Source organism: Lepisma saccharinum, chromosome 9 (assembly GCF_977018435.1).
Source record: "Lepisma saccharinum chromosome 9, izLepSacc3.1, whole genome shotgun sequence".
Classification (NCBI taxonomy): Eukaryota; Metazoa; Arthropoda; class Insecta; order Zygentoma; family Lepismatidae; genus Lepisma; species Lepisma saccharinum.
Window position 1 is genome coordinate 92940785 of NC_139237.1, and position 26755 is coordinate 92967539.

The 26755-nt window shown below is 38.4% G+C and overlaps 1 protein-coding gene across 1 annotated transcript in view; it reads right to left on the bottom strand.

Moving 5' to 3' along the window:
* The window catches only part of unc-119 (unc-119 lipid binding chaperone), a 58688-nt gene that overhangs the window by 27903 nt on the left and 4030 nt on the right, over positions 1-26755 (bottom strand). The window contains exon 2 of the mRNA XM_083128636.1: positions 7358-7438. Within this exon, the coding sequence (XP_082984762.1) occupies positions 7358-7438 (81 nt within the window). The remainder of the gene's footprint in view (positions 1-7357; positions 7439-26755) is intronic.

A 26755-nucleotide genomic window follows, 5' to 3' on the forward strand; every position in this document is an offset into this window, starting at 1 on the left:
AATCATCATATTTTTCAAACATCGTGTCCAGCTTAATAATCGACATCAAAAAACGCATCCACTTGCAACATGGAGAGAAATTCATACTCTTGGATACATCCAGTTTTTTTTTTTTTTTTTTTTTTTTTTTGGCAGTGCCCAGTCGGGCGATATTGAAATAAATGCACAATTAGTGCGTAACTATATCTCCTCATATTATATATTCTCATAATATATCCCCCAACAGGAAAACTTACGTAGGCATCCCCTCACCTGCTGCATTTACACCATGCTCATCCATTCAAGCATCCCTGAAGTTTCCCCAAACTGGTTGTTTCAGATACCTACAACACCCGACAACTATAGAACGTGAGGCTTTTTCAATGTCAACAGACTTTGAGAAAGAAAGGACCTCTCAATACGCGCAAAATAATTGTGCAGCTATAGGAGCTGCTGGCTCCTGTTCAGGCGATTATCACCTCACATGAAACGGCTGACCAGCTGTCCACGAAACATGCGAAATCTTATCGGAACACTGGTAGATTAGAAGCGGTTGCATGAGCCTTCAATAAACAACTGGCCAAGTGCCGCCACCAGAGCTGCATGTGCGGATCGATAAGCATCGGGTGTACAAGTCACGCGTTTCGCGTTTCGATGCGAGGGGAACGACCCTCGCCTAAAATTACCCCCGGTCGCTGACTGAGACCCCGACATCGAGGGTTACGCGACGCCGCTATTAGGTAGCTGATGACAGAGACGCGATTGGAGTGGCGACAAGTGGCGTATGCTGAGTTTAGCTCACTATGACACCTGGTCCTAGGATATGGAGGAGGTGACGTCTTCAAGGAACCCACGTTGCCATCCCAACGGTAGTGAAGTTGCAAACTTATAAAATACAGGTTGCCGAATTATAACAATTCAAGTTGCCAACTTATAAACATTCAATGTTGCCAACTTATAAACATTCATGTTGCCAACTTATAAACATTCATGTTGCCAACTTATAAAAATTCATGTTGCCAACTTATAAAAATTCGTTGCAAACTTATAAAAATTCATGTTGCCAACTTATAAAAATTCATGTTGCCAACTTATAAAAATTCATGTTGCCAACTTATAAAAATTCATGTTGCCAACTTATAAAAATTCATGTTGCCAACTTATAAAAATTCAGGTTGCCAACTTATAAAAATTCAGGTTGCCAACTTATAAAAATTCAGGTTGCCAACTTATAAAAATTCAGGTTGCCAACTTATAAAAATTCAGGTTGCCAACTTATAAAAATTCAGGTTGCCAACTTATAAAAATTCAGGTTGCCAACTTATAAAAATTCAGGTTGCCAACTTATAAAAATTCAGGTTGCCAACTTATAAAAATTCAGGTTGCCAACTTATAAAAATTCAGGTTGCCAACTTATAAAAATTCAGGTTGCCAACTTATAAAAATTCAGGTTGCCAACTTATAAAAATTCAGGTTGCCAACTTATAAAAATTCAGGTTGCCAACTTATAAAAATACAGGTTGCCGAATTATAACAATTCAAGTTGCCGAATTATAACAATTCAAGTTGCCAACTTATAAACATTCAGGTTGCCAACTTATACACATTCAGGTTGCCAACTTATAAACATTCAGGTTGCCAACTTATAAACATTCAGGTTGCCAACTTATAAACATTCAGGTTGCCAACTTATAAACATTCAGGTTGCCAACTTCAGAATCGTCATTATCTTCTTATTGAAATCAGGTTAATTCACAGTAGGCCTACCTAATCGATTGTTCTTCAGTATTTTACTTTCTAGGCTTCAGTCTTCGCAGATAGCCTAGCTAGCCTGGAATATACGCTCCTGCTCTCTACGCCAATCCCAAAGACAAGTACTAGGAGGATGAGCTGGATGAACAGGTGGAGAATTCACTGTTTAAGTCATGCTATGAATGTGCAAAATATTGTGAATGTAGGCTAATTATTTACATCTTCCAGTTTTAGGGAGATTTCAGACAAAAACAATAAGCGACTCCAAAGTGACAAGTGGCACGGTCCTCTTCCGACTACAAGCAAGCAAGCACAACGAGGTGATACATGCACATCATTGAAAAAACGGCCATTTCGAGCGACACGTGCAGCTTGTCGTCTGTCGCAACGGTCGGGAAGTTCCCTTAAAGGATCGTTTAAAGTTGAACTTACTATGTATACTTTGATATGGTATTGATATGTTTATTTTACTTCGCATTTCTGCCACTTTTGGCTACTCGCGAATATGAGGATGGGTGATGGCGAAGGGACACTCACAAAGAACATCCATGCCCAGGTCGGGATTCGAACTCGTGATCCTGAAACCACTTGATGTATGTTGAAAACAATTCATTAGTGGCAAATGTGAACCTATGCAATGTGGTTGCGTATATTCAGGATATAATTAGGTTTTACGAGGATTCCTTGCGCAGAAACGAAGCTTCAAACAGTATGACATCATTGTTTCTCATTGCATGTATTGAGATTCGAGATGTGGGCGACATCTGCCCGTCGAGATTGAGAAGGATGTTCATAACTCGAGACGAGAAGGAGACAGACCCTAAGTGCCGCATGTCCAAAAAAAATCCCACTCTATTCCTCAACCGAAAACGTTGAGAAATCTTAAACTAGCACACAGGGCTGCCGTTAGAAAATCCGAGGCCCTGTGATTTTTAAGTTTTACATTTTTTGATTTTTGAAAAGTAAAAATACAGACAACTTAGATTTCTCGTATAAATTCTACACTTAAAGTTGGGAGACTTTGCCAGATATCATGGCGTTAGAACTCTGTCGAAACGGGACCATACTAGCAGAGAAATAAAGATTTATCTTAAGGGAGAATTCACACCGAAGAAACACGCGACACGAGTGTTTCACACCGAAGAGACAAGATGCAAGCGGCAAGCGACACTGGTTTCCTTGTTCACTTTGCATGATGGTACCGATATAATTGCATTTATCAGTTTATTAGTCACCCGAAAATAACGTAACAACAGACATTGTTACATGTAAATTGCGTTGCAAAATTTGTGCAAGTTATTGAAACTTGGGAGAGGCATGTTGTGCACGAGAAAACTGAAAAATAATATGCACTGACCTCAAACTGTATACGCTAGACTTTTCAGCCTGAATAAAGCGAATACCTAAACACTAGAGAAATGGATCTCGACCTTCGTGAAACCATGTCACGGTATTTTTTTTAAGTCAACCCCTTAGCCGAAGAATTTTCCTCGTAAATCTTTACAGTATTTAAGATTCTATGCATGAATTAACATGTACCTATGAAATTAAATATTGATAAATAAATTCTAGCATAATCATAAAAGTAATAATAGTTTGATTACGTGTGTAGGAATATTGACAAATATAAAAATATGGAAGACAAAGTGGTAACGTCGTCTCCTTGTAATTAAGTGATCCCGGGTTCGATAACCGGTGAGGCACCGGGTAGTTCCAGTTCTGATTAGTCTATTTGTGCATAAAATGAACTTAAAAAACGAAAACTCAACTCAAATATGATATTGGGATTATGATAGTTGTCAACCAGTTTCAGCAGAACATTTCGGTGCTCAGTATAGTTAATACGAGGGCACGGCATCGGGTCGCGGCACGGCAGTTGAAAAACAATGCACTAGACTACTTTACCATGTTGACTAATATATTTTGGACTAAAGTGCCTCATAAGCTGACTTTTTCAAATAAAAGCAGTCAGGTAAATGGCCAAAACACGGCCTCTTTTCACGATGCTGAAGGTAAATTACAGCCGATAGATAACTGCATAAAAAAAAACTTGATAAAGCGAAATGAACGATGTGTTTAAATCTTAAAACATTGTACATATCGATACTTTATTATATCAACAAATTAGAGGTTCAAACATAATGCCGGTTGTGCTCTCTTCTAGTGTCTAAATATAGCTCGTTGGAATGAAGCATTCGCTGTGCATGCGCGAAAAACAAACTGAAGCAACACGATGCACGGTATTGAGAAAACGGCACAGTCCGAGAGGCACGTAAGCGACACGCGACACGTGCATCTTGCCGTGTCTCTTCGGTTCGAAAGGTTGCATTGGTGACTGAGTGTTGGCTTCCAAGCGACACGTGTTTCGTGTTGCATGTCGCGTGTTGCGTGTTTCTTCAGTGTGAATTCTCCTTAACCCTTTCGCTCAATTAACGCATTGTCGAACGGTATTTAAAGCAGGGAACATTTTTCGAAAACACCTTTCTGATTTATTAAAAAAAACATTATGTCTGTTCTCTTTTTAGCCTTTAACAAAACTAACTGGGAAAGGTCAAACCAATCTTTTTCATCCTTACCGGTATCCTTTAGGTCCATCTCAACGTTATCCCTCCATCTTCGTCTTGGCCTTCCTACAGGTCTCTTACCATCAGGTTTCCCAACAAGAATCCTGTAAACTCTTTTCTTCCTTTCCCATTCGTGCACATGGCATGCCCGCCTAAAGAAGAATTCACACCGAAGAAACACGCAACACGCGACACGAGTGTTGCACACCGAAGGGACAAGATGCACGCGGCAAGCGACCCTGGTTTCTTTGCTGACTTTGAGAAAACGGCACAGTCCGAGAGGCACGTAAGCGACACGCGACACGTGCATCTTGCCGCGGCTTTTCGGTTCGAAAGGTTGCATTGATTACTGACTGTTGGCTTATAAGCGACACGTGTTTCGTGTTGCATGTCGCGTGTTTCTTCGGTGTGAATTCTCCCTTAGTCTCTTTGATTTAATTATTCTAATAATATCTGGACATGAATACAAATTATGTAACCTTCTCTATCCACCTGTCACCTCATCCTCTTTAGGTTCAAATATTTTTCTAAGGATTTCATTTTCAAATACTCTTAATTTATGAGACAAAGATAGGAAGCGCGAGGATCTGTGCGATGGGACGTGCCCTCGTCCTCAAGAAATCACGTGAACAAGGCATGGCAGTCCTGGACACTTACTTCCGAAGTAATTGTATTCACTCAAAGAGCGTGGTCTCTCAACGTCTTCCATCCTGACGAAGACAAAATATTTTGGCAGAAAGTACCGTGTGCAGACAGACACACTATCGACCAGTTTTTAACTCATGCAAATTACCAACCCCCGCGCGGTGTGTGTGGGCGACAACACCAACCCACCCCCGATTCAGATTCCTATCGGATGGGCGGACTAAACAACGGCAGCGATGTTGAACCCTGGCGACTACCATCGATTGATTTACACAACGAAGCTTCAATGGCAGGACTCGTACACTTGAAAACGTCCCCACAGTAAATCAATACGAGCGTCTATCAATTCTGTTGAATGGATTATTGTTGCCAATTAGCACCTTTCCACCCCAGCTCAACGGAGTCCTCGGGTTACAGCAACACAAAAAAGTCAAGCCAATCCATGGCATTATTAATTCACGGGAATCAACATATGCGGAAACAAAGCATTCACTTAAAATGGTGGTGGTCCAGGTTACGTGGCATGTCGGAAGAAACCGGGACAAGTATCTTGGGGGACGGGCAGAACGCAACCGTATGCAAACAGTCTCCGCAGACAATTATTACTATTATTGCATTTTTCGTATTGTATTCTTTATTTTTACAAATTTAGCATTGTAATCCTGTATTTTATGCCGTTTTCCATACACACCGACTAGCGGTGGAAAAATACAGATTGCCTGAAAATTTTCAAATCCAGTGCTAAAAAAAAATTAAAATATTTTGAGTTCCCTTATGGAATTTTCCATTACCTTCCTTTAAAATAACGACAGTGTTGCTCACGGGACGGGACAAAACTTTTGAAGTTCGAGACGGGACAACTTTTGAAAAGTCTCGTCTCGTCTCGAATGTCTCTAAAAAATAAAAGCAAAATATTTAATCAGTTGCAAATACTTGTTTCTTTGGAATAATTTGAATTTAAAATTTTGGGTGCGTCAGCACGTAGGCTATTTTGCACCCGTCACATTATTCGGGGTCCAGCCCCTTACCGTTACGAATAGCAACTCTAACGTTGCATAACTAAAATCTTAAAATATTCTGACTTCTGTTAAAAGATGAGGCTGTAAACGGACACTCAGCACACATAGGGACAAAAACAGGACAACACACAGAATTATATAGGGCCAGTCGCCAGAGCCTCGTTCGCCTGTAAAATGCAGTCCAGGGTGTACTACGTGGAAGATCACCCCTTACACTCCGTTTGCTTGGAATAAAGTATTTCAATTAGAAACGTTGATAAGCGTGTATTAAGTCAAAAGAGAGTAATGAAACAACACCTAAACTTATTTTCAATACCCTTTCGAAACACAGCGTTACTCCCCATTTTAGTTTTCAATTTATTCCAGGTTAATAATTTTATGTTACGATAGTACTCCAGATACTAATACAATTCTGAATAACATCAAGTAAAAGAGCAGGTAGAGAAGGTGAAAGGAGGGGCCAAAACATCGTGGAGTATCTGAATCAGAGATTTATCTTCTAAAAATAGTCTCAGCTCTATAGGTTGGAAAGATAAACGGACTGACGGATAGGGTTTATTAAAAAAAAAAAGTAAAGTGCTCCCCTGTGCATAGCACCACGCCATGAAGGCGTATAGGGGGTGTGGGTTTATTATTATTATTATTATTTAATTTTTACATCAAAGGGTGTACAGAAGTGAATATTATTAGGAAGTAGGAAAAACATTGTAGGAAACATGGCAGTACAAATTGATAAGGAGTTGTTTGGGAAGTTATTAAGGAGTCCAAGATATTAGCAAGACTAAGAGAAGGAGATAAACAGGGACAAATAATCTTGCATTATCCCACTCCGAGCAGCTGAGAGCTAAAGAGGAGAAAATACGGGAAATATGGAAATAACTAATTTGATGATTTTAGTGTTTACAGGGAACCATGACACAAGATTTTACCACGTGATTATTTGCACGGGTTGCGAAATTATTAGAATGTTATGGAAATTTCGGAAATGTCTTTGTTGAGAAAATTCTTGTTGTTTCCCTGAGGCAATCCACAGGTTGTTGGATTCGATTCTTTTTACGTCCGTTTTGCTTTTATTTTATTTATTTATTTTTATTTAAGGAGAATACTATTCCTTGAATTGTAATAATATGGCACGGTGAACTTTACCTTAGACTAGATAAAATACCATTTCTGTGGTTATCTGTCAGGCGCCGAAAATTAGTCTGGTCTTCCATCTTGCACATGATTTAAGAATTTTGGAGGAAGCGAACACCAGTCGAGTGGCAGAGGACAAAAATATAGTTCACAAACCTCGATGCTTAGCATGTTCTTCAAAATCTCGTTTAACTCCTTTCAAATTTTATAGTCCTGTAAATTACGTATTCAAATTCACCTGTAAAAAACGAAAAACCCACTTACTTTCAGTTATCCTGGGTAGGCGGAGTACATCGTCTGGCGAGACCACTTCCTTCATTATCAGAGCCTCCTCCGTCACGGGGTCTGGAAAGGAAAGAAACAGGAAAACGTAACAGCTAGAAGACCCACACAATACATATTCACAACTAACACTCGGTAACAAATTCCCTTACAGGGGGTAGTAGAGAAGCGTTGAGTATACAAGACTGAAGGTCGGAAACATCTGGATAAATATTTGAAAACTGGAGATAAGAGACCGACTTAAGGGTAGTAGGCATTTGCTTGACTGCGCCACTGATTCTTCTTGCCATAAGGACTTCGGAACTTTTTGAAATTTAATCATTCACAGTACAGAAAGATAAGCATAATCGACAGGCACGAAACATCTGCTAAGGAAATTTACATCGTTTCATGCAAAACGAAGTTGGTTACAGAGCCAATTGCAGTCGACGGGGTTGCAATTGCAATTTATACTCCGTATAAAGAATATAGAATGGTATTTGGAGGACTCTGTACAGTTTCATCTATTTTTCATTACAAAATAAACCATATAATTACCATAATTTACAATATAAATATCATCTTAAATATAATATTCAGACTTAAGAACATTTTCAATTTGTTGTTCAACCATGTCATGCATTTCTCCCTTTGTAAAGGGATTTAACCAAAATTTTCCAAGGGTTGTTTGTGGATGGGGGTGTAGACAAATTACTGCTTTCACGTAACTTGGTAGATGATAGAATAACGTAATTGCCATCAGTCTCAATCTGATGAAGCACGGTTTTAAAAGGCATTTTTCTCGAATGTAATATTTCTGGATAGGTGTATCCTGCTGGACTTCCCGTGGAAATATATTTTTAGCACATAGTGCAGTTCCATATGTAAAACAAAGTCAGGCAGGCAGGGTTGTTTCTTAAATTATGTTCTCAAATAAACTTTCCTATGTGAGCAGAGAATTACATTAGGACTGAGCAGATACCTATAGTCTTCACGTGGATTAAAAATTGTAACTAATATTGATTAATATTAATACGTGATCATTCCACTCTGATTATAAGCATCAATTCGCCACTTTCATTAAAAAAATATTTGAAAAAATAGACCAGGGTATAAGATACCTTTTATGTAATCTCAAAGTAGAGTTTTTTCACATAATATTGAAACCAAAACATTGGATTGATTGTCTTTTTTACTTCCCTTTTCTGCCACTTTAGGATAATCGCGAAGATGGGAATGAGTGATGATATGATGAAATCGATGAAGATACTCACAAAGAAAACCCATGCTCAAGCCGGTATTCGAACCCGGGACCAAATTATTGGAAACTTTGAATTTTCCATAACTCCCAGGATAAGCGAAAGCGTCGTGCGGCACTTTTGCGGACGATGAAACGCGGGAAAAGTATTGGCTCGGCTCTAATTAAAACAGTCTCTTAAATGACTATCCACTGGCCAGTGCATCCAGTTCTGAAGCAGACGGTAGATTTTTCTACGCCAAAACAGTGCTTGTTGCCTTTCCAGCCAGGCATCTTCATCAGACGCGCTCGTATATCCCCTGCACAGCAGGAGCAGGCAGGCTATTTGTTTCGTGTTTAATCCGCCGCAGCTGCAACGCCATCCATCTCGCACCGGCGCTTCGTCTCAATTAAGGAGCCCCGACCTCTGACCTTCCACCTCACTCTCCTCATCATTTCCCCCGCTGCCCTTCTTCCGAGGAAGTCTGGCAACTCATAATGACGAACTCGCGTAGAGGTTCCGGGGTTGGTCGATTTTTTGCTCAAAGTAACACGTCATTTTCTGACATTTAAGGCCACGAGGAACAGTTTCTGCCCAGACAGATACGAGGTTCTGGAAACACCCTACGCAGCCCATGCCACATCGAGAGGGAGAACGAGAGGTCTGTGCGCTGGACTGCTATAGCATTACGCTTATGGGAGTATTATTTTACTTGTTCTCTTGGGAATATCAAACTTCCGATGGCGTAGAAAAACACGAACAGAAAGAGGATAGGTTGAAGATTTTCTTTGTAGTGGGGAAAGAAAAGTCGGAACTTCCATTTGAATAGCCGTAACTTGTAGTTTAAGTTGTTCCTCCATAAGAAATACATGGGATTCTGTAAATAGTGATTCAACATACGTGTATTTTTAGAGATCGTACCTATCTCAATAATCAACTTGATCCCACGATATTGAAATAAACACACACCTGGAGCGAAACTGTCACTTCGACTTAAATGGTGACGCCCGTAACACACAGTACAGGGTCCGGCAGAGGAGTTAAACGGTTTTGAACTCTGAATAACACACTTAATTTTCAAAGGTACAGAAATGTATTACTACAGAAATACAGGTTATTGTATGCCATTTTTATTTACCACGGCAGTTCGTGTAAAATAATGATCCCTTGAATTTACTTCTACACACATTCGAAGGCCTTTTCCTTTCCTTTCAAATGACCTACGTAAGATTTTGAGTCAGCGCTTTGTCCATTTGAACAATTGAAATAAATTCAAATCAACAATCAGCGATCCGGTGAGAAGTTGGTGGCCTGCTTAACTGTCAGCCCAGTAAGCATGGAGCCCTGGAATGTGCAACATCGAGCGTTTGTTGTGGAGGGATTCTTCAAGACTGGAGAATATCTATTGAAAACGCAGCCAGTCTTTTTCGACGTCATTTTCATGTGGCACGCCATGGACGTGTACCAAGCCGCAAACAGGTGGGTGCAGAATTTCAGATTGACAGCATCAGCTATGAATAGGTCACCACCTGGCCGTGTTCGAACCGTAAGGACATCAGAAAACATAGGACGAGTAAGGGAAGCTATCGTTAGGAGCCCAAGACGTCGCTCTGTACGACGAATGTTACATCTGGATCTAAAATTTCACCCTTACAAGATTATGCTTGTGCAGAAGCTGCACGATGAGGACTTTGTCAATCGTAAAAGATTTGCTGAACGGATGCTCCAAACGTCCGAGGAAACTATTATTCTTATGAGTGACGAGGCACATTTCCATTTAAATGGATCTGTAAACAAGCAAAACTTTAGATGTTGGTCAAACGAAAACCCGCAGGAGCTTCATGAACGGCCGCTTCACAGTTCACGAGTGGCGGTATGGTGTGGTGTAGCTGCATTTGGTGTCATCGGCCCGTATTTCTTCGAAGATGAAAATGGGGATTGTGTGACGGTGAACTCCGAACGCTATATCGCAATGATGAATACTTTTGTTTTACCAGAACTTCGTCGGCTTCGGCGTAGGATAAATCAGCAAGACATATGGTTCCAACAAGATGGAGCACCGGCTCACACATCTACATCCTCTATGGTTGTTGTTCTTCAACTTTTTCCTGGACATGTCATTTCCCGGTTTGGTGACATACCCTGGTCTCCTCGGTCACCAGACCTTACAATCTGTGATTTTTTTTTTCTGTGGGGATTCCTCAAATCCAAAGTGTATGTGAAAAAACCTCGCACATTAGACGACCTGAAATGTGCAATTAGAGATGAAATTGCAAACATTGATGGTGAAATATTGCAACGTGCCGTCCGCAACTTCTGGGAGAGGCTTCGAATGTGTGTACACGTAAATGGAAGTCACTTGAAGGACATTGTTTTTAAGTCATAAAGAGTTGTCATGCCAATTGGCATACAATAACTTAAAATGGCATAAATGTATTCCTGTAGTAATACATTTCTGTATCTTTGAAAATTAGGTGTGTTATTCACATTTCAAATCGGTCTAACTCCTCTGCCGGACCCTGTACATACGAGTCATTCAATGTCAATAAGACCCAAAACCTTACATTCTATATCATTGAAATTTGGCATCCTGAAAGAACCACATAAGGTTTGTACAGTATACGTGGCATATATTATTATTAAAATACCAGTTTTTGAGATAATGGCTACGTAAATTTTGATTGCACCATCTTTTCATCTTTTTTACCCCCCCCCTCCCGACATAAGCATGTAATATATCGTGTTAATGAGCTCCTCATGATCATTACAACGGCAACTGATTCACACTTATAGTTGTATATTGACGAAAAATTATGTTTGGAAGTAACTAGTTATCTATAACTGAGTTATAAGCAACTTCTTAGAGGAATATTAACTGTAGCTAGTAACTTTTAAAAACAAGTAACTAAGCGATTTACTTTTTTGCAATAGAAGTCACGTTATCAACAGTAACTCTACATTTATGACACTTGAAGTATTAAATTTGATATTCGTAACTTGCGCGAAGACCTAAATTTGGCAACTATGTATCCAACTACTGTATGTGTATTCTCTCAATTCGAAGGAAAAAAATATTTTCGTGGAATCACCTAACGCAAAATATTTCCAACATGCTCTCCCCTCCCAGTCGAAAAGTTCACCCATCGAACGAAAACTTGACAAATAAATGGTCTTTCAGCCAAATATATTTTTTGGAAGGTGTATGGTTTACGATATTAAAAATAAGGTTTCTGAAAGACAATGTCGCCAAAGGACAAAGTCTTCAAAAGTCAGTCGCCAAAAGATAAGATCTCCAAAAGTCAGTCACCAAAGGACAAAGTCTCCAAAAGACTGTCGCCAAAGGACAAGGTCTCAAAAAGACAGTCGCCAAAGGACAGTCTCCAAAAAACAATGTCTCCAAAAGACAGTCGCCAAAAACAATGTCTCCAAAAGACTGTCGCCAAAAAACAATGTCTCCAAAAGACTGTCGCCAAAAAACAATGTCTCCAAAAGACTGTCGCCAAAAGACAAGGTCTCCAAAGGACAAAGTCTCAAAAGAACAAGTACTCCGAAAAAAAGTTTCGCCAAAGGACAAATTCTCTGAAAGACAGAATTGCCAAAGGTAAAGGTCTCCAAAAGACAAAGTCGCCAAAGGAAAAGGTCTCCGAAAGACAAAGTCGCCAAAGGAAAAGTTCTCCGAAAGACAAAGTCGCCAAAAGGAAAAGGTCTCCGAAAGACAAAGTCGCCAAAGGAAAAGGTCTCCAAAAGACAGAGTCGCCAAAGGACAAGTTCTCTAAAAGACAGCGTTGCCAAAGGAAAATGTATCCGAAAGACCGCGTCGCCAAAGGACAAAGTCAGAAAAAAAATATCAAACACAGCGTCGCCAAAGGAGAAGGTCTCAAAAAGACAGTATCTGAAACACAGCGTCGCCAAAGGACAAGGCCAAAGTACAAGGTCTCCGTAAGACAGTCTTTCCAAAGGACAAGTTCTCTGAAAGACAGCGCTTCCAAAGGACAAGTTCTCTGAAAGACAGCGCTTCCAAAGGACAAGGTAACCAAAAGGCACTATCGGAAACATAGTCGCCAAAGTACAAGGTCTCTGAAAGACAGTCTCTCCAAAGGACAAGTTCTCTGAAAGACAGAGTTGCCAAAGGAAAAGGTCTCCGAAAGACAGTATCTGAAACACAGCGTCGCCAAAGGACACCAAAAGACAGCATCTGAAACACACGAGTCGCCAAAGGACAAGGTATCCGAAAGACAGAGTCGCCAAAGGACAAGGTATCCGAAAGACAGAGTCGCCAAAGGACAAGGTATCCGAAAGACAGAGTCGCCAAAGGACACGTTCTCTGAAAGACCGAGTCGCCAAAGGACAAGTTCTCAAAGACCGCGTTGCCAAAGGAGAAGGTCTCTGAAAGACATAGTCGTCAAAGGAAAAGGTCTCCTAAAGACAGTATCTGAAACACAGAGACGCCAAAGGACAAGGTCTCCGAAAGACAGAGTCGCCAAAGGACACGTTCTCTGAAAGACCGAGTCACCAAAGGAGAAGTTCTTAAAGACCGCGTTGCCAAAGGAAAAGGTCTTCCTACAGGTATCTTACCATCAGGTTTTCCAACAAGAATCCTGTCAACTCCTCTTTCCTCTCCCATTCGTGCCACATGGCCTGCCCACCTAAGTCTTCTTGATGTAATCATTCTAATATCTGGACATGAATACAAATTAATTATGTACTTCTAAATTATGTAACCTTCTCCACTCACCTGTCTCCTCATCCCTTTTAGGTCCAAATATTTTCCTAAGGATCTTATTTTCAAATACTCTCAATTTATGTTCCTCTTTCAATGTAAGCGACCAAGTTTCACATCCATATAATACTAAAGGCAAAATTACTGTTTTGTATATTTTAACTTTTAGTTTCTTAGATATTAAACGAGAAGACAAAAGTTTATGAAGAGAGAAGTAATATGCATTTCCTGAATTAAGCCTACTTTTTATTTCCTCTTTAATATAATTTTCATTTGTTAATATTACTCCTAAGTATTTGAATTTGGAAACTGGTTCCAACTTCTTGTTATCAATAATTAGATTTTGATGATTACCTAACACTTGGTTTCGGCCTGTAAGCATATATTTAGTTTTCTCTTTGTTAACTTCCAAACCTCTCTCTTTAGCTGCTTTGAAAAATATTTTAGCATTAATCTTAATTGTATTTATATCCTCCCCTAATAAGTCAACATCATCTGCATATGCTAACAACTGAGTCACACCATTTAATTATCTCCTTGTTTTAACCCATCATGAATTGTAAATTTGTCAGACATATTAATACCCACACGAATTTTACTTTCTGTTTCACTGGTGCATATTTTTATCATATTAACAAGCGTCTTAGGTATTCCAAACTCTACTAATATATCATATAATTTATCTCTTTTGACCGAATGATATGTTTTTTTTTAAATCAATGAATAGCTGATGGACATTCTGATATATTACCACTTTCTTTCAAGTGTCTGGCTGATGTGAAAAATTTGATCTGTACTTGATCTGTTTAAATCCACATTGATAATCACCTATAATTTCACTAGCATATGGGGTTAGTCTTGTTAAAAGAATGTTTGATAATATTTTATATGTAGTTGAGAGTAGAGAAATTCCACGGTAATTATTGCAGTTCATTTTATCACCTTTTTTAAACACAGGAACAATTATGGATTCTTTCCACTGTTGAGGGATTTCTTCTTTATTCCATATCAAACAAATTAATTTATGAATTTGACATATTAATAAATTTCCACCATATTTAATTAACTCAGCTGGTATTAAATCAATGCCAGGTGCTTTGTTATTCTTTAGCCTTTTAATAGCATCTTTAACTTCAGTCAAGCTAGGTTCTGGAACTGAAGGTTCTGCTGTGTGTATTTCATTTACTTCTGATTTATCTCCTACATGAACATTTAAAAGGTCATTAAAGTAGTTCTTCCATCTATTTAGAATATCGCTTGGGTCAGCTAGAAAATCACAGTCTTTATCTTTTATCAAGTTTACTTTAGGTTGCCACCCCTTTCTAAATTCATTTACACCTTTATATAAATCTCTGATATTCTTGTTTTTGCGGTTTGTTTCAATTTCGTTAATTTTGCTTTTCAAGTAATCTCTTTTTTTACTTCTACACTTGCGGTTAACTTCTCGCTTTATTCTATTATAATTGCTTACATTTGTATCATCAGAGTTATTTAACCACCTAAGTCTATCCTGATTTCTTATTTCTATTAGATTATGACATTCATTATCAAACCATGGCTTACTTTTTCTTGTTTTATAGTATCCTATACTTTCTTTAGCTGCTGATTCTATTGCATTACGTATGTTCACCCAATTCTTATTTACGTCTGTTTCATTTATATTTTCATCATCATTTAAATCCTGCAAAACATTGAATCTATTTGACAGTTTAATTTGGTAATCTTTCTTAATTCTTTCATCAGCAAATTTTCCTGTATTAAATTTTAGAACTCTTATATTTTGTTGCTTATGATTTATCACTGCGAGTCTTACTCTTAATTTAGCAATTACTAAATAATGGTCACTGGCACAGTCAGTACCTCTATGTGTACGAACGTCAATTATACTAGTATGCCTTCTCTTATCAATGAGAATATGATCTATCTGATTATGAGTTTTACCATCTGGAGAAGACCAGGTATATTTATGTATATCTTTATGTTTAAAAGTGGTACTTTTCACAATTAAATTCTTTGAGGTTGCAAAAGTAATCAATCTTATACAATTATCATTACTTAATTCATGAAGACTTTCTTTACCAATCGTGGGTTTAAATGTCTCTTCTTTGCCAATTTGTGCATTACAGTCACCTAACAGAATTTTCATATCATACTGAGAAAATTTATCAAAGACCGGTTCTAACTCTGTATAAAAACCATCTTTAGTATTATCATCTTTATCTTCTGTTGGTGCATGTATGTTTATTAAAATAATTTTACACCACCTACCCTGTAAAACTGTACATGATATGCTATCATTAATAAATTCTACTGTTTTAAGAGCCGAGATAATTCTATTATATATGAAAAAGCCTGTTCCAAAATTATGATTTTCAGTACCACCATAGAAAAAAGTATAACTTTTAGTTTTACAATTCTCTTCTCCTGGCCACCTAACTTCCTGGACAGCTACTACATCTAATTTATACTTAACTCTCTCATTAACTTTACACTGAAATGCCCCAGCCCGGTAAAGGCTCAGAACATTCCAGGTGCCTAATTTAATATCCTTATTCCTAATGTAGATCTTGTCCTTAGTCCAGGGACCTCCCAAAGTAGTCCCCACCCGGAGAACCGAATGGGGGACTATTTTACCTCCGGAATATTTTACTTTGGGAACATCCATGGCCTCATATTGCTGTTTCTTGGCATGTCTTTTTTACAGTGCAGAGTTGCCAGGTCTACGCCTAACCCCCAATATGAATGGAGGACCGCAACTGTCGTTGGTCAGCGGATCCCTCGGATCTAGCTGGGAGGATCACATTGTAGTCCACCAACCATACCCCACTTCTGCCGATTTTGGGACGCTCATAGAGCCATGACAGGACAGATCTGTAAATCCCAACAGAGCAAAATGTTGACCATTTCACTCAGTTGGTTGACTAACTGCAGTGAACAAGTCACTTGGCGATGAGGTCGTCACATCCCTATATGGAACTATACTGAAAAGATTTCTAACTTTGGTCCTGACCTTGGTGGTATGAATACGCTGAAAAGGTCTCCGAAATACAGCGTCGCCAAACAAAAAGGTCTCCGAAAGACAGCGTCGCTAAACAAAAAGGTCTCCGAAAGACAGCGTCACCAAAGAAAAAGGTCTCCGAAAGACAGCATCGCCAAAGAAAAATGTCTCCGAAAGACAGCGTCACCAAAGAAAAAGGTCTCCGAAAGACAGTATCTGAAACACAACGTCGCCAAATGACAAGGTCTCCGAAAGACAGCGTCGCCAAAGGACAAGATCTCCAAATGAAAGTATTTGAAACACAGCGTCGTCAAAGTACAAGGTCTCTGAAAGACAGTTTGTGAAAGGAAGCATCGCCAAAGAACAAGTTATCCGAAAGACAGAGTCCCCAAAGGACAAGGTCTCCAAAAGACAGTTTGTGAAACGAAAGGTCACCAAAGAACAAGTTATGCGAAAGACAGAGTCGCCAAACGACAAGGAGTCCAAAAGACAGTATCGAAAACACAGCGTCGCCAAAGGGCAAGTACTTCAAAAGACAGAGTCGTCAACGAACAAGGATTCCAAAAAATAGCGTCTCGAGAAGCGACAATTTTAGTGCACTTAACCTTCCATACTCGCATGATTTCATTTGCTATGTTTTACTTTGCCTTTTGTGCAATTTTTGGCTAATTTGCGAAGATGGGGATGAGTGATGATATGATGAAATTGATGAATGGACACTCACAAACATCCATGTCCAGGCCAGGAATCGAACCTGGTGCCTCTGGCGTCGTAGCAGCATGCTTTATGAAAATCACAGGACAGAAATATTTTATGTTGATTTTAGTTTGTGGCGACCTGATATACAGAAGTATTTAGACAAAAAGCCATGAAACTGCTTCAAGATATAGGAATATGTGCATTTGGAATATTTTTTCCTTACACACACAATGATAATTTGTAGTGAAATTGCTCAGGATATGTGGAGTTTGGGGAATGCTGGTCATGCTTCAGGAGGAAAGGAATCCTTCATTTGTGTGTGTTTTCTGCACCTTGAAATAAAATTTGTTACATAAAACATCAATCTCTAGAGATTAAAGAAAGTAAAAGTTGTCTAATTTTTTGAGGGTGTGCAGCCTCCAGTGTCCAGTCCTAGAAATCTGTAATAGCAGTGAAGCAGGCAAGTTGTATATTTATATACTTGCACACTTGAAATGTATGCTTACTTCATTGCATGATTGATCTCGGTACCTTTGACCCTCCATACCCCTGCTAAAAAGTGGAAAGATTTTCAAGTCTATGAAGATTATGTTGTTTGTGATCTTTTTTTAAAATTTTTACCTCGTATGTGTGTTTCATATGATTACATCATTGCCAATGGCATGTGAAGTGGAAAATTATGTATAATGCATTGTTATTTGTTCAAATAAAGCATGTTTTATGTTGTGTGTCATTGCTTACAGAAGAACAGGATATGCATTGCAAAGCAAGTTCCATGGAATCAAGTATGTTTAAGTTTATATTGTAAAAGGTTTACTGTATCTGATGCTAACAGGTTGCAACACTGCTCTGACATCGGTGACCTTGCTGTGGCAAGAGTTCTGTTGAATGTGTGGTACTGTTAATCATTCATGTAGGTGAACTCCAAGTGCTGATATTAACTTTATGTTTTTGTTAAGTTTAATGCTGATGTTGTAATGATAGAATCAGTACATGATCCCTTTTTATTACTTTTTATGCAGTTTTAAAATTAACATACTAGAGGCTTGGCATACGTGACTGGAAGCAGGGAGGAAGTTAATTTTAAAATATTTAAGGGGAGGAAATTTCCAGTTGACTGGTCTTTCTTCGGAGAGCCTCTATAAAGGATCCAGCTGAATAGTGGGGATCGGCATTCTAACATTTTTTTTGGACAAGAAGGGAGAACTTGAGGGTTCTTTCGGCGTCAGTATAAAGTGGCTGTAGCTAGCTTTCTGACTAGCGGCCAATGGTAGTTATTTATTCTATGTCTTTTAGTTCAATTGTGTAAAGCAAACTATTTGCCTGGGGAAGTAACGAAAACACGTAACAGGTCGAACCAAGGCAGGTATTTTGTTCAAGGAAGAACCATGAGAGGGAATTTGTAGTATGTAGTTTCACACTGCCCACAGAGCGAAAAATACATATATTTCTTGACTATGATTTAATTTTACATACCATATTTCATCACACAATCAACTCAGATTTTATGTTAATTTTTTTTTTACAAAAAAGTGGAGTCTGACCTTTATGTCAAGCTCTAAAAAAACATTGTGCTGCTATTACGCATACTTCAAAATCATTTTCTACGAAATTGCTTTGGTGCAAGATTAGAATGTATGGAATACTCAGGATACATCAATGTTAATGGTCCAAATTGACATAAATCATCTATTTGTGACAATTTAGCAATCATATATCCGATCTTAAAAAAAGTAACATATAAGCTGTTACTGACTTGCGTATTATACACTTGACAAAATTTACTAGTGTTACGAAGTGCAGACTTACAAAATGTAATCTATCATGTCTGAATATTCTGCACAGCTATCATTGGTTCACTCTGTATATATATACAGTGGCGACAATTAGGGGGGTGGTTGCCCCCACTTTGGGCCCCACACTATGCTAAATCTTATATACAAAGGGAAATATAGTGTCTTTGACCCCCCCCCCCCAGTATCGGCACCTTGCCCACCAGTTTTGGAACCCAATCACTAATATATATAGGTATGTCTTGTGCACAATACGGGGGAGGAGGGTTGCCTGCGACTATTGCCACTAGGTGGAGACACTAGCAGATTTTTAAAATTAAGAACTTATGCTATTGGGTCATTCCACGTGAAATCGCCCACAGCAGGTTGCCTCATAGTTGTGGATATGTTTAAAATTTTTTGTACTGATAGATACTTGGTTCAAAATGACAAATATGTAATATTAGACTTGTCCAACAAATATTTTGAAAGTTACGAAGTTTTGAAAATTTGAAGATTTTCAGAAATTGGGTGGACAAATGAACGCACCATGTGACACAAAATACGACATATCTCGGAAACTATGGAGTATTTTGATGATTTAGTTATTGTTGTAGAGGAGAACATTTTCCTAACAGAAAATGACTATATTACCACTCTTACCTACTCAGAAAGTAGAAAAATCTGTAAATAAAGTAATATGTTGTGATGAAAAAAAAAACTCCACTTGATAGCGAGTCCCAGGTTTTACCACAATGAAAATTGTTACACAGCATAATCAATACATGTTCAACAGAATATTAAAAAATCAGAAAGGTAATATTTTTCATAGTGAAAATATCACAGGATTCAGCATAGGATGTATGAATCAAATTCCCACTGGCATACAGCTATATTTTTGACAAATTTGACGTCCCTGCAAATGGTCCTAAAACACTCACTAATAACCACTAATATGAGTACACATAATATTGTTAGAAATGTTGAATAAGTGGGAGAAGCATTACTATGATGTTCAACCACTTTTAGTTCATAGAAATTGTACTAAGACGAGATTTCTTGTCCAGAATGCATATGGGTCAGTCCATACCGAATGTTCCAGCACTGGTTGCTTGACCACTTTTATAATTTTCTATATTTTTGTTGTTTTAACACACATGCAGCGGTAGTTCAGAGAGGCATTATTTTTTTAAAACTTTGTTTAAAAAAGCTGGCCATTTTTTTTTGTTTCATTTTTGGGCTTTGCAGACAGTTGCGATAATTATGATAGCTCAGCTAAGGAAAATGATAGAAAGCTGTGGTACACAACATTGTTTTCAGTACATTTCAAGCAATATTTTATGTTCTGTGCATTCTTGCACCATCTCTAATGAAAATGGCTGAAATTTTAAGGCCAAAATTGATATTCAATTTTGAACAAAAGTCAAATTTTAGAATTTTTCTAGTAGGGAAGTAATATAATATAAGAGCTATATTTATTTTAGATAAAACATATGAATCCAAAGAATTGGCAGAAAATATTTCAGCTCTGCTACTGGGTTCTTTTTCTAGTTAAAGCTCTTTGAAAATGCTTGATTTTAATTTATTTTTAAAATTTCAGCCGAATCCGGTCACGGAGACCTACTATAACGGCTGGGGATATGTCAGGTTGACCACCCGGCTATTCCAATACTGGTTGAAGATCTCCACGTTTAGAGGTGACGAAGGAAAGCGTGTGAGGGAGACCAGCTGTCAGTAGGTAAGCCAAGGCCCTTCATGGGCTGTTACGCACAGGATTATATCTCTGATAAAGAAACTAAACAAAATTGATATTTGCAGTGTAAAGTGTACTCTGAGAAGTACCTGTAAAAAAATCTAGATTTATATTCCATGGATAATGGGGAAATTGAGCAAAAAAAGGTAAATTTACGATATTGGTTACAAATAAATATTTGCCTTCAATGAACTATCATGCAATGAAAATTATTGTATTAATTACATCATGCAAATGGCATAGTAAGTCCATTTGTAGCTATTATGAATGAAAAGATGTGTAAGGCAGAGGTTAGTCTGAACAGGTTGACTTGCATGTGTAACACCAATAGTGCATCATTCCCTCCCTCTTGTGCTAGCATCCTTTCTCTTATAAATCATTTTGTTTTACATTTGAAAAGTCATATTTGAAAAAAAATGATTGGTTTTTGCAATAATTTTCTTATAAAATGATTCCATTAAGTATTAAAACAAGCAATTTGTACAACTGAAGAGAGAATCCCTTTCTTTCACAACTTGAAATACCACACAGATGCTTACTTTCCAAGCTGCATGTCATCAACATTTTGAATGATGATGTAAATCAAGTGGCATGCTAAAGAATTATATAGGGTGTTTTTCTTAGAGTGATAGAACTTTGAATTGAAATAAAGCACATAAAAAAATAAGTTTGAAGCCAATTGTGTTTTTATTTGAAAGATAACTTTCTGACATTTACTTTTTGAAAATAATTTCCGGCATATGTCCACCACGATTAGCTGTGATGGACCAGATTTAATCAGTCCAATTTTGAACCACTTTTTCAAATAATTGGGGACGTATGTTGTTAATAACACGAGTTATGTTGGCTTCCAAAGTGTCAATTGTTGCTGGTTTATCGGCATAAACCAGAGACTTTAGATATCCCAAAGAAAATAACCCAGTGGCGTTAGGTCACATGATCTTGGAGGCAGTGGCGATGCTACATAAAGGGCAACTAGGGCACTGCCCCACAACAATTTTAACATAAAAAGTTCATCTGAAGAGACGATCGGTATATACGCGTAAATATTTTTTTTGTTTTTTCCCTCGACCCCTACGTTGCTGCAACCAGACTTACAGGGTATGCACCCTGTGCGAGGTTAATATATTTCTACGTCCTGTTGGAGAGAGTCCAATCTCGGCTCTGATCCAAACATTTACAGCATAGGCAAGGGACGGTCCCCTCACAATGGAAAAGCGCAAAATTCGTAGCCGTCTCTGGGCAGTTAACGAGGTGCCCTGCCCATTCATGTTTGCCTCGTTCAGTGTTTCCAACGCTTGGCAGGCAGTTCATTCGTTCTTCCAGCATGCAGCAATAAGATAGAAAAAAATCCCTCGAATGCTTTTCTTCGCGCTTGTTCCGGCGACCTGAAAAGTTGACAACACTTTTTATTGCTCAAACTAGTCCCTCGTATTTTCAAAAAGGTCCTCCTTTCTTCCCATTGTAATACGGATTTGGATTTGAGTTAGTGTGTGAGTTTGCGTTGCGTTCCGTCTGTACGTATTGGTCGCTTATGAAATAATTCGTTTTTCGCGAGTTTATAGTTACTGTACGTGTTTATTTATTTGTGTGATTGTGTCTGTGTTCCAGCAACTTGACATGCAGAATATCTTCGTAAGTATAAACGAAATTTTTGGGGGTACATGGCCAATGTAAAGTGTTGTTACTGAACTTAACGCTGCGTCATCTTCCAAGTTAGTCATTGATATTAGTGGATACTTGGTGAATATAGAATATTTCTTTTCATTATTTTGGAAGACATTTTGCGACGCTAAAATGACATTGAATCATGTAGAAACTTTAATATCTACGCCTTTCAATTCATTGACAATGGAAGAGAAACTGCAGATAAAGCTACTAGAACCACATCGACCAAATATTTCAATTCAGCATTCAACAACATGTAAGGGAAAGCAAGTAAATCGGAATTTTAACATGGACTGGTATCATCGAAAAGTGTGGCTTTGTGGTTGCGATAAACGCAGCGCTTTATTTTGCTTTCCTTGTATTTTGTTTGGGGGCGACTTTGCTTGGACACGTACGGGTATAAAGGACATGAAACATTTGTCAGAAAATATAAAAAGCCACGAATCTTCCAAATTGCACATTAATGCATGTACGGATCTTGCATTACTGGGTCGTGTAAGTATTGCTAAAGAACTGGACTCATCATATCGAATAGCAGTGAAAAGGCACAATGATATGGTTGACAAGAACAGGAAAATTCTATCAACTATTATAGACTGCATTAAATTTTGCGGTGTATTTGAATGTGCATTGAGAGGTCATGATGAATCTGCAGATTCACTTAACAGAGGAATATTTCTTGGCCTTGTAAATTTTGCGGCAGAACTTGATTCATCATTGAAAGAACATCTTGAGTCTGCTAGTGTATTTAAGGGAACCTCAAGCACGGTTCAAAATGAAATTTTGGACTGCATTTTGGAAGTATGCAGAGAAGAAATAAGCATTCAGATAGAAAATGCTCATTTTGTTGCAATTCAGGCTGACGAAACTACAGATTCTTCTTCACAGCTACAACTTGTTCTCATTTTCCGCTATGAGAGATCTGGAAAAGTTTACGAACGATTCTGGGGATTTTTTAATCCTGCTCGTGCCAGAGCAAACGATATTGCAGAAATATTGTTATCCGAAATAGGTCAGTTCTTAAAAGATAAGCCATATAAATTAATTGCTCAGTGCTTCGATGGGGCAGCTGTAATGAGCGGGCAACATGCAGGTGTTCAAACACTTATTAGGAAGCATTATGAATGTGCATATTTTATTCATTGCTATGCCCATCAATTAAATCTCACCATGCAACAGGCTACTCTGCATATAAGTGGGGTCAGGACATTTTTCATGCATCTTGCTGGCTTTGCATCATTCTTTTCGAGGTCACCTCAGAGAATTGCTGCTTTAGAATCAGTTGCATCAAAGCGGTTGCCCAGGGCAATTCCTACGCGGTGGAATTTCAATAGCAGACTGGTGAACACAATATTTGAATACAGGACGGAAATTATTGAATGTCTTGAAAACATAGAACAGAGTGCCGAATTCGACGGTGTGACAATTCGAGAGGCAGCTGGTTTATGTCATCAATTGAAAAACAACACCTTTATGTATTGGCTGTCACTCTTTCACAAAATCATGCCGCATGTTGACCACTTGTACGCCGAAGTTCAGAAAACGAACACGGACCCAGTACAAGTGCATGCTGCTATAAACAAATTCCAAAATGCAGTCACGGACGTGAGAAATGGCATATCCGGAAGAGAACGTTCATCCGAGGAAGGAAGCGATCCAAAACGTCGGCGTGAATCGAACTCAGCAACAGGGAAGCTAGCGGCATCTCTAGAAGTTTGCGATACCATAACAACGCAAGCCCGTGAGCGCTTCTCATTCACAGGGCATCTTGTGGCTTCAACACTTTTTAGCTCAAATAAGTTTGAGACATATGCTCTAAAATTTCCTGAATGTGAGGTAAACGATGCTGTTCATGCATACCACTTTCTAAATAAGCCACGGCTGAAAACTGAACTAACTACGTTGTACACGAGGAAAGATTTCAGAATCAGTGGTGGAGCAACCTCCCTCCTTCAGTTTTTCCTTCATAACAACTTAGAAGGGGTATACGCAGAAATTGTGAAGCTGTTACGTGTTATTGTAACCACTCCCATGAACACTGCGGAATCAGAAAGCTGCTTCTCTACGCTAAAGCGCATTAAAACTTTTATGCGTAACACCATGAAAGAGAAGAGATTAAATGCATTGGCCATGCTATCTATCGAAAAAGAACTTGTTCGTGAAATTCCTGACTTCAACAAAAGAGTAATGGAGAAGTTTGCATGTTTGAAGAACCGCAGAATGGACTTCTTATACAAAGACATAACACATTAATATTAGTTTACATTATTGGCATGGTGAGGTGCAGAAAGGATGAGGAGCAAGATTCCCTCCCCCCAGTGTTAAAAGTGTGAATGTGTGAAATTTTGACATATTGTAGTGAATCAACTACTCTGCACTATATAACTTTGTGTGGAATCCAAGTCCATGCCCCCTCCCTCCATTAGAAGACGAGGAGCAGCCGCTCGCCTGGAGATAGATGATGCATATAGGCTTCATTCAAAGTTCATCGTAGGAAGGAAAATATTCATCGCAGAAACTGGAGAAGCTCTTCCATCATTATAAATGGAAAGAAAGGTATTTTATTTTCTCTTATTTCTGTAATTAGTATCTTCACTTCTTCATTTTATTTTGTTATTGATCAGCAGTGAGGGGTGCTGACCATTTCACAGATTTCACCGTCGTTGTTGAAAGTACGTTTCGCATTGCTTCCTTTCTCATGCACTTTATAGCAGAGTTAACAGTATAACATTTTCCTAATCATTCCAGTATCTACCCAAATTTTAGTTACTGCAAGAGTATAGGGTTCCGACGTCAGTATTCGAGTTTTTTTTATTCATGTAATTTGTTCCATATGTTGCTGATATTCCGTAATCCTACGTATCTTGATCAGAATGTTAATTTTATTCCAAATAGTGACCCATTGTTCGAACAATTTACTTACTCCATGTCAAGGAACTCCACTCAAAAACCTTAAAGAGGAATATAGAGGTTAACTGCCCCCCCCCCTCCCCACTCAAAAAGAAAAATGTGCCCTGCCTGCCTGAAAAGGCACGCGCCGCCCCTGCTTGGAGGCCAATTCACTGACAGTACCGATATTTTGGAAGTGCTCTATACGTTTGGCGAACAGAACATTGATTTTGGAAATATATTTCCACAATTTGTAAACGTTGTTGCGGCGTCACTCTTTCCATGATCATTTGCCAATGCTCACTGATATGAAATGACAAAACAACATGTCATCAAAACAAAACAAATGACAGCTATCCCTATCGAAAGTTCTATCACTCTTAAAAAAAACACCCTTTATTTGGAGTTCGGATAATGATGGAAAGGGGTTATTAATTCTCTTGACATTAAATTTAATTTGTATTTTCCAAGGATAGATGTTTGTTTAGAAAGTCAGATATCAGATTTCACGTTTTCCCGGAATCATACCATTTTTTTGCTAGTCCTGGCAAAAACATTAATTCGTAAATTCACTGCACTTGGAACAATTCAGATCAATCATGGGGTGGCTACTCTAAGACCATGATAAAATTCAAGTATAATTCCCGGTTTTCAAGGCAATACATTGAAGGGTACAAGCAAGAGTTTCCTATATTTCAACCTTACTTCATATTAACCCCCCCCACACACACACATATATATATAAACATATATTAGCAACACAAATGGATTTTGTGGTTCCCATGTGTCCAAAAGTTATAATTTAATTTAACTGTAAGATAAACATCGTGATTCATTGTTAAGTGACCAGAGTTCGAATCCCGAGGTTGGTGATTTCAGGTGGCAATATTCAGAAAATGTCCCTGCAGATGATGGTCTGGGACTCACCCAGCCTCTCATCAATGGGTATCTAGGGAGTAAAGGTAGATGGAGAATAGTGCTGATCACATCACCTCCAGTATGACCAAGATCGAGAATGTATGTAGCTCTATCCTCCACACCTTCTGTATTCCTGAATGGCATGGTGCAATGTACGGGGGAAACTTGACCTTTACAACATTTCTTGTGTTTTAAAAAATAATAAGGGCAAAAACACTAAAACACACAATATACCTATATAAATGGCGTCGTATTTCTAAAATGTATGTCGTTCAATAAACACAATTCAGAATATGCTTCTTTTAAGTTTGTCATTTTTTCAGAATTTATGGACAAAAAAAATTATGTTCGCCCAGCATTTAATATAGACCCTATTGCAGGCATGACATTTAAAGTTTGAAGTCAGTCGCCGGACTAAAATCTCTGGTCGCCACTATTTTATATTGAGAAATAATAAAAATATGAGTAATTATTAAAAAGAACATACCTTAGGAATTAATGTTTGTGTAGCGATGTCGTTCTGCACTGAAGTACCACTTATCAATCGCAGCTGCTGGGTCAACTCTGACAAGGGGGGGCGGGGGTGTCCATTTATGGAAACTCTGGGAAAATCATCCAGTGTCTCAGTCTTCAGAGAGTTCCTATAAGTAGTCTTGAGTCTGTTGTGACAGCTGAAATCTCTATCACATGAAGCTGTGCTCACTGGTAGAACAGCACAAAGTGTCAAAATCTGGAGCAAATTGGGG